Below are 10000 nucleotides of genomic sequence, written 5' to 3'. Positions count from 1 at the left end.
CTAAAACTTTTCTGTCATAAATGCTTCAGTTGCGAGAAAACGGTAAAATTTACTGACGAGCCGGTGGGTAAGAAGTTAGACGAAACAAGTTAGAAGTAAGGTTAATTAGGACAGGTGTGTAGAGCAGTTATATCACATCAGGTAAATTAGTGGTATCTTAGGTTGGTTATACTAAGTTATTGATAACTTAGGTTATGCTAGGTATATAATGTACATATGTATCTATATATACATAATATATATATATATTTATATATATATATATATATATATATATATATATATACATTGTACCTACCTGTAATGCTTAAAATGATGCGTCTGACCGATTGTTGGCGTTATTGCAAGAACACTTCTATCCTGAAGACCTGTCAAGACCATGTCTGCCACGTCATCTGTTTGTTTACAAACACCGAATTCCGCGCATGCGCAGGCCGGACCTATGCCGTTACACGTGTCACACCCAGTGCACAACCTCAATTCAACCAAAGGTTGTCTTCAAACAGAACCAAATTGTCTGGTGTTGGCCAGAAAGAATATATAAGTTCTTAAATGTGCACAAAATGAAAATAACCCAATGCTCCAAAAAGAGATTAAGACCTTTTACGTTTCTAGTTTTGACGTATAAAACGTTTAGACTTAGATGAATCTAAAGTTAATCTTGTTAGCGTCTCTTAGTGAACTGCCTCCCAGTGTTCCACTCTGTTTCACCTCCTCTGTGTTTCTCCCAAAGTCATCGTTAACAGATTTTTCTCTGCACTGTTTCTTGCACTTGGATAACTTTTTTTCTCTCTCTCGGGTAATTGATTTCATCTTCCCTTTCTCCCTCTGCCTCTGCCTCTCCTTCTCCCCCTCCCTTTCCCTTTCCCTTCCCCTCCCTCTCCCTCCCCCTCCCTCTCTCCATCTCCAACTCCCTCTCCCTATCCCTCTCCCCTCCCCCTCCCTATCCATCTCCCTCTCCCTCTCCATCTCCCTCTCCCTCTCCCTCTCCCTCTCTCTCCCTCTCCCTCTCCCTCTCCCTCTCCCTCTCCCTCTCCCTCTCCCTCTCCCTCTCCCTCTCCTTCTCCTTCTCCCTCTCCCTCTCCCTATCCTTATCCCTCTCCCTTTCCCTTCCCCCCTCCCTCTCCATCTCCCTCTCCCTCTCCCTCTCCCTCTCCCTCTCCCTTTCCCTTTCAACCTCCTTCTCCCTCCCTCTCCCTCTCCCTCTCCCTTTCCTTTCCCTTTCCCTTTCACCCTCCCTCTCCCTCTCCCTCTCCCTTTCCCTTTCCCTTTCCCTTTCACCCTCCCTCTCCCTCTCCCTCTCCCTCTCCCCCTCCCTTTCCCTCTCTCCCTCCTTCTCCCTCTCCCCCTCCCTCTCCCTCTCCCTCTTCCTTTCCCTTTCACTTTCCCTTTCCCGTCCCTCTCCCTCTCCCTCTCCCTCGCCCTCTCCCTTTTCCTTTTCCTTTTCCTTTTCCTTTTCCTTTTCTTTTTCCTTTCCCTTTTTCCTTTCCCTTTCCCTCTCCCTTTCCCTTTCCCTTTCCATCTCTCACTCTCGCTCTCGCTCTATAGGGAGATGTTAAACCTGACTGAGAATCCAACGCGGAACCATAGTAGAAATACTGATCATGAGGAAGGCGCGAGACAAAGTACCCCCCAAGGATAGAAGCGCTAGTTATTATCGACGAAACATAATCCCATTTCATTATCTATCTCTCTTTCCCACTTTTGTTTCTTTAAGCCGATGAAAACCAGAACATCCTTGTTATTCTTGTTCGTTAGAGACACCCCCGACTGATCTCGTATCGGGTGCTCGGTGCCTGGTCAATCAGGCGACATCACACAATCCTTCTTCTCTCACGAAGAACTCGAAACTTTCGTAATCTCCTGTTGCCGGAAACTTGAGAAGCTCCTCGACGCCTCCAATTTGCCCCCTCAGAAGCTGTGATAGCCCATCTCCTCTTCTTCCTTCTCCTCCTCTTCTTTCTCCTCCTCTTCCTTCTCCTCCTTCCTTCTCCTCCTCCTTCTCAACCTCCTCCTCCGCCACCTTCGTCTTTTTCTTCTCCTTACCCTCCTCGTTAGCCTTCTCTTCCTCATTTTCCTTCTACGTCTCATCTTCCACCTCCCCTTTCTCCTCCTTACCCTCCTCCTTCGCCTTTTCTTCCTCCTCTTCCTTCTCCTCCTTCTTCTCTTTTCCACCTCCTCTTCCTCCTCCTCCTTTTCTTCTCCCTTCTCCTCCTCCTCTTCTATCTTTATCTCTTTCTCCTCCGCATCCTCCTCCTCAACTGCTCCTTCTGTTACTCCTTTTCCGCTCCCCCATCTTCTCCCCTCCCCCACCGTCCTCCTCCTCCTCCCCATCTCCTTTTCCTTGACCCTATTGGCGCGTTGAGAAGTTTCTTTCAGATGAATGAACTCAGAGTTTCATTCTGTAAGGAAGAGCTTAAAAGCGTTCTCCCCGCCACTCCGTCACCTCCCGCTCATCCACTCACCAGTAGAGATTTTTACGAGAACATTGCTGAATTCACTGTACTCTTGTTCTTCACACTTCCCTTTCCCTTTAGCAGTCACATCCCCTTCCTCTGTTCATCTCCTCTGTCCCCACTCCTCTGCCCCCTCCTCCCTCACTCCTTTGCCCCCTCCTCCCCCATTCCTTTAACCCCCTTCTCTTCCCCCCATTCCTCTGTCCTCTTCTCAGCCCCCTCCTTTGCTCCCCCATTCCTCAACCTCCCTTTTCTTCCCCCTAATTTTAGCAGTAACCTTCACTGTCCCCCCCATTCCTTTGCCCCCCACACCTCAGCTCCCCTCCTCTGATCCCTCCTCTGCCCCCTTCCTTTAGCAGCCACATCCCCCTCCTCTGCCCCCGTTCCCCTCCCTTCTTGCTCCCCTGACCCATCCTCCTTAAAAACCACCAGACTCTTTCCTCAACATCTGGTTCTCCCCTCGCTCCCTTCGCCTGTCCTCTCGGTCATCCTGCACCTTCTTCCACAAGTTCCTTCCCTCCATGCCCACCTTTGGCCTTCTTTCAAACCCGCTACATGTTTTTGGTCTTTGAATACTGACAAGCTCATTTGCAGCCTTCTTCCACTTGCTCCCTCACGTTCCCTCTTCTCTCGGCTGTCCTCCGCACCACCTCACTCGCTTCTTCGTTGTCATTATCTCCTGCCACCTGTCGTGTGATTCGCCACTATGGCCTTTGATCACGTGCTGGAATCGTGATCGACAGTTACTGCCCTGCCGAATGAGAGCTCAAACCTAAGATATCCCAATCATTAGGTAATACTCGGACCTTACAATACACAACTATTCTCTTGCTCAATGAGAATGTAACGGTTTCTAGTGTGTGTGTGTGTGTGTGTGTGTGTGTGTGTGTGTGTGTGTGTGTGTGTGTGTGTGTGTGTGTGTGTGTGTGTGTGTGTGTGTGTGTGTGTGTGTGTGAATGTGAATGTGAATGTGAATGTGTGTATGATTGCGCACACGGGTGCCTTTCTGTCTTGCCTGGTCACATTTTGGATACGGGTCTTGCCATAGTGTGCATTTTTTATCATGTTTTTATCATACATATATATATAACAAATACATTTGTGTTTCTGTGTTTCGTACTTAATTTACTTGTAATCCAAAAATAATCTGTCCTATTTGAATTATTTTGTTTCAATTTGTGACTATTTTCTTTTTTTACTCACAAAAATAAAGACGCATGGATATTCACTGCAAGCAAGATCTCTTGCTGTCCACTGCAGCCCTGTGTGTGTTTTTTGCATTTTGAAAATTTCAGAATTTTTTGCAGGAACTCTTTCACATCAATTGGCTTTTTAATTACATGGCTTTGCTTTAAGTTTATCAAAATTCTTTCCTCTTTTCCTTTTTCTTTTTCCTTTTTTTTTTTTGTCATCACATTCACTTTCTCTAAAGACCTGCATGGTGGGTGTCTAACTAAAAGCAATAACTTCAAATTCCAGATAAATTTGTTTAAGTTTTTAAGAATATTTTGACTATGTCCTTAGTGTCATTCCAGGCATATGAATGTATTTGTAGATTATGTGTTTGTCATCCATGTTTTTTTCAATAATATTTGTCCTTTTTTGGAAATAAGGACTTTTCCCCATGCTGGTTTAGACTCCAACATGCAAGTCCCCCCCTTTGTCCCCCTCCCCCCACTTTCCCTCCTCCCTGGTCCCCTTATCGGCCGTGCGGAGGACGGACTGAGTTTCATAACGTCACAGAACCAGAAATGAAATTTTTTTTAAGACAATTTCCAAAAATCGGTCGTGAAAACTGATGCAAGTAAAACTCGAAAAAAATTCATTCAAGAACTTGTTACCATATTGACAAGAATTTCAAATATATATATATATATATATATATATATATATATATATATATATATATATAAATCAAACGAACATTGTTTTCGATTATTTTTTGCAATGAAAAAGAATTATAACTTAATACAATCTACTCTAAAGGAGTCTCTTATGGTCATTATTGAAAATAAGGACGTCAATATTTAGAATATTTATAATCATGACTTTTCCTGTACTTTTAGTACATACTTGTAGCTTTTTATATATTTTCTATGATATTTGATATCTTGACACGGTCATTATCAATTAAATTAATTTAGTATCACTTGAATTAATTCAGTATCAATTAAATCAAATATCACCAATATATTTTTTTTTATTTTCCCTCGATCCCTCATTAAGCGACCTGGTGGATGTTGGTACAGCTCAAATTTCTCACAGAAAGAAAAATTAAAATGTTTTGATGTGAGTTCTCTGTTTTCGCGAGTTCCCATTAGCGCGATCGGTCCGACCTCCGCACCCCACCGCCGGCTCCGCCCATTCACCCCGCCCTCGACCCTACGACGACGACCACGCCCTCCTGCCACTACCTCGGCTCAGGACCCGACCTGAGGAGGAGGCTCCTGACCAGGGATGGTCGTCCTCAGGGGGCGCGTGGTGAAACGACCCGGGTGCCGTGCGGTCGGGCGAGCTACCACTCTCGCTACCACTGTCGCTGTCGCTGTGTTGTTTTTTGCTGTTGCATGTGCTGTTGTCTTGGCAGAAACGCGGACGTCTCACGTGTACTGTCCTTCAGGCAGTGCCGATGCCATCCTCGCCCTCGTCAACGCCGGGTCCAACGTGGCTGCTGAAGACAAGGACGGACTGACAGGTATGTATCCCAAAGGTATCTTTTCGGGAGGTAAGTGGGGTTAAGGGGTGAATGGGGGGTTGGGTGGGTTTAGGGGGTTGAGTTTTTCTGGGGGGGTATTCAGGGAGGGGGGGTTCTACAGGGTTCGTGGGGTCGTTTAAGGGGGGTTCGGAGGATGGGGAGAATGATTCCGGGAAGATATAATGCCATAAATCTGCGAAAAGGAATTAAAGAAGAGAGGAAAAGAACGTTGAATAAGGGGAGAGTTAATAGGAGAGATAGAGAATATAAAAGAATTAGGAAAATTATAAAGATCAGAAAAACGGGACAGAAAAGAAACAGATGAGGTGGAGTTAAAGGGAGCGATAATGAGTAAAGATAAAAGATAAATAGGAGCAAGAGGAACAGGATTATGAAAGAAATGGAAAAAAAAAAGATATATAGGAAATGTAGGAAGGGAAGTGAATGTGTAGGAAAAAGGGAACAGTGAAGAGAGGAAAAAAGAGCAAGGAAAGGGGATAAGACCTAATAAAGGTAAGTAGGAAATAATAAGAGGATAAAATGATAGAGAGGTGAACAGGGAACACGTAGAAGAAGAATATAGATAGGGATAGATGGGGAAACCCCAAAAAATAGAGAAATATTGTAGGAAAATTATGAAAGGGTGTTAAAGTTGAAGCTATAGATAAAGTAGAAGAGTCGTATGGTGCAGGGAATGGGAGAGAAAAGGAGTAGGATAGTTGGAACGGGAAAAATTAAAAGACGTTCTTTTCACATATTGTCTAGTTCTCACATTTCTAACTTACCTCTGCTCAACTTTAATTATTCTTCTTGATTAGTGTTCCCATTTTTAACTCAACTCTGTCCGGGTTTCATTTTTCTTCCTCAACTAATTCCCATGCCTTTCATTGTTGTCTTTTCAATTTCGTGTTTATCATAAAAACGTTGGCATTCTTCCATCCGGTTAAACCACTGCACATTCTGAAATATCTTTTGGTTTGTTGGTTTCATACTTTCACCAATTTCCTGCAAATGACAACAACAACAACAGCTACAACTTGTTGCTGTTGTTCTCCAAGCCGGGAGTGTTTTTTTTTTTTTTTTTTTTTTTTTTTTTTTTTTTTTTTTTTTTTTTTTTTTTTTTTTTTTTTTTTTTTTTTTTTTACTTCGTTGTGGTGAGGGTCCTTCACATTAATACAATCGCCTTTCGATGACCAGAAAAAAGATCTCTAAAATATATTACCTCTCCAAGATTATCAATATAGTATAGAACCCTTCGATACTATGATACTATTATCCTCTTGATTCGATTTAACGTCGCGAACTCCCCATATCAGAAGGCTAGGACGGTGCCCCTTACAGAGGACTTTGTAGTCAGGAATTTAATTAACCATGCCCTTGGTCCAACTCGCAGTGACAGGGTTCGAACCGCCATCACTGCGACCTCCGCCGCAAGTAGCGACGCTCTTATCCGCTCGACCTGCTAGCATCCTCTTTGCCTAGTAACAGCGTCTGTTCTTAGCCAAAACAAAATAATTTATGGATATCACCGTTTAGAGAGTGATTTTACAGTATAAGCCTGAAATACTTTCCATCAAATAGTGAATTGAGTCACTAGGCTTGATAGATGCACAGGATATAACACAAGCTTTTGTCGTGACCTTGAAGACATAATCCGGGGATTATTCCGGCACTTAATGTTGAATGTCCATTTTTTTGATTCCCAGTGATTACTGAATGTGTACGCGTTCAGCAGTTTATCAGATTTGTGTTCTATGATCTGTTATTTTCATTAATGTTCCTCAACAGTGGCCCATTTCGTTGTCGGGGACATCTCGCACCTCTCATCACACATGTAAAAGAGCCTAAAGGTACTTTTTCCTCGGTGCGATTATCGCTCAACGATGATCGTTCATGGCTCAATGAGGATCGTCAAACGATTGTCTAGACTCTAGAGCACTAATTCTTTGTTTTTGAATTGGGCTGTTTTGCTTCGAGCTTCAAAGTACCTTGGCTATGGTAGGCTTGTAATCTCACCTAGTAAAACGTACCTTAAATCCTGGAAACTGTTGATGAACATCAGTAAACTCTCTTCAGTCAGGGGCTCGTCCGGGAACTATTGATAGACATTAGTAAACACTTGTCCCTCAGGGGCTTATTCGGGAACTCTTGGTGGTCATTAGTAAACATTTGTCCCTCAGGGGCTCGTCCAGGAATTGTTGGTGGACATTAGTAAACACTCGTCCCTTAGGGGCTCCTCCGAAACCTGTTGATGGGCATCAGTAAACTCTCTTCAGTCAGGGGCTCGTCCGGAAACTATTGATAGACATTAGTAAACACTTGTCCCTCAGGGGCTTGTCCGGGAACTGTTGGTGGTCATTAGTAAACATTTGTCCCTCAGGGGCTCGTCCAGGAATTGTTGGTGGACATTAGTAAACACTCGTCCCTTAGGGGCTCCTCCGAAACCTGTTGATGGGCATCAGTAAACATTGTCAGTCAGGGACCTGTCCTGTTGAAAACCGTCATTGATATACTTCCACAGCATAAGTTGCAGTCCCACCACGTAAGATATAAACAAAGTAAATAACCACATTGTCTATGTCCGAGAGTATGAATAGGATTTCCGGTTTTTAGGTCAATCAAGTTTTACTATTTAGTGCCCAACTATTTTCACATTCCAATCAATCCGAGATCTACGAGTATGTGTTCGTGTTATAAAGCCACAACGCAATTCTTTCACCTGATGATACTTTTTTCATTGGAATCTGTGTTTGGCATAATAAAGTAAGTCTTTTTTTATCCAACATAGTTACTACCCGGAAAAGGAGAATATAATTACACTGGATTAAATCAGGTTTTGAGAGCTACAAAAACTGTTGCAACCGGAATTCATCAAATGTTTAGGGGTAACTACAAAAATGGCCTCCGGATTATGCTACAGGCGTTCGTAATTTTATGCCCAAAATGCCCCTTTAAAGCTGATACCTTAATGATGGTGGGTAGAGTTGATTATTTGTATGACTGCAAGAGCTCTGACGATTAAGAGATGAACATTTCGACAAGGTCATCCACATGTAACAAGTCTTGTACGAAAAAAATCACTGATTAGATGAACCTCTTTAACCCAACTTGATGACCTTTGAAGATTTTATTTTGTCTAACAACAGACACCTTCCTTCTATTTTTTCTTCTTATTTAGATAAAAATAATCTGCAATAAGCTAGAAAAATATTTTAGGACTTAGTTGTTTCAAACAAGTTAGATTCAATATAAGTAACTAACACGAAGGACTGAGCTTACAATCCCCTCATGAGTATGTAAATCCTTGAACCCAAGCCTCAACTTGTTTACTTTTTTATAACACAAGCTCATGACTTGCTTCTGAGTCCAACAAAAGTTTTGTCTTAAAAACTTTGATCCCAAGAGATTAACGTGGAATCTTTTAGCAAGCTTATGTGCGTACAAACACACACAGACACACACACACACACAAAACACAAAAGGCTCGGTGGCGCGGTTGATAGAGTACTGGACTGCCAGTACGGAGGTGCGGCAGTACCTGGTTCGAATCCTGCCCAGGGCTGAAATTATTTCGGTATCGCTGCGCTTCGGGTCGTTACTTCGACTCTCGTGGGCGGGGAGTTGGGTGGGTGGGTGTAGGTGTAAGGTCATAGCATTACCCATAGATCGGTCATACGAGCTCTAAGCTCTCTTCCGGGAGGGAAATAGCTGTCGATCACGAGTCCAACACGCGATCCAAAGACCAAGGTGAATACACACACACACACACACACCACACGAGAGCGAGCGCCCGCACACATGCAAAAAACACATGTACACACACTTACACAAACACACATACACATGCACAAAAACACATACATACAACACAACACATAATACAGGACACACACAAGCCCAAAAGTAGAAGGAATTATATGTGAAGTCACCTACAAGTTGAAATGAACAAAAGTTTCCAATCGGTATTTGCTAAGGAAAGAGATTGTGTAAAGAATAGTGGTCAGAAATGTTGTGTTCAAGGATATAAAAGCGGAAATGAAGGAATGGCATAAACTTCTTGAAGTCCTAGATTTAAGGCAAGCCCAGGCAAATGAAGGAGTGCAGAAAACCTATGGACAAGATGTACAGCTTAATTGTGCGTTTACTGGAATAAGGGATAGCGACTTGAGATTGGAAGAAGTCTAATGTGGTACCAATCTATAAAGAAGAAAATAAGGAGACCCCTGAATTATATATAGACTAGTGTTTCTAACCAGTATTATATTGAATTGCGTGATAGAACTATGAAAGACAAATTATCAAAATATCTAGAGAAGATGGACATTTTGGCGGACAACCGTTTAGGATTGAGAAATGGAGAGGTATGTGTCTTAAATTCGCTACCCTTTACCTGAGAGACTACCGCGCTACAACAACAAAAAAAAAAAAAAAAAAAAAAAAAAAAAAAGCGGTTGGGTGGATGGTGTGTATCTAGATCTGGGGAAATCTTTGACAATGTACCTCACAAATTACTTTTTTACGATATTTGGAGAACCTTCAGCCTCGTGGCAACCTCCCTTTCAGTGACTGAATGACAGGTGCATAAGGGGCTATCACACTGGGCTGCCATGGGTTTCATCAGCGCCGACAGTTGAGAGTTCGTTCGAGTGAAAACGACTTCAGTTACACTATACTATTTTTCAAATCTCCAAATATTAGATTATCTTTCCGTCATATGTAACAAAGTTAAATGATAAACTAAAGGATTATAAAACTATACAAATGTTAGACATACTGTTGAAAGGTGTGTGTCTAGATGTAAGAGAAGTCATTCTAGTTATTCAAATGGAAGTTGGAGGTAGAATGTAGG

At 42.6% G+C, this 10000-nt stretch overlaps 1 protein-coding gene across 1 annotated transcript in view; it reads left to right on the top strand.

Moving 5' to 3' along the window:
* LOC143032614 (uncharacterized) overlaps window positions 1-10000 on the top strand; it is a 164457-nt gene that overhangs the window by 113528 nt on the left and 40929 nt on the right. The window contains exon 7 of the mRNA XM_076197487.1: window positions 5044-5151. Within this exon, the coding sequence (XP_076053602.1) occupies window positions 5044-5151 (108 nt within the window). The remainder of the gene's footprint in view (window positions 1-5043; window positions 5152-10000) is intronic.

The sequence above is a fragment of the Oratosquilla oratoria genome, chromosome 14 (assembly GCF_046742065.1).
Source record: "Oratosquilla oratoria isolate Oo_2021 chromosome 14, ASM4674206v1, whole genome shotgun sequence".
NCBI lineage: Eukaryota > Metazoa > Arthropoda > Malacostraca > Stomatopoda > Squillidae > Oratosquilla > Oratosquilla oratoria.
This window is presented reverse-complemented; position numbering and strand designations above follow the sequence as displayed.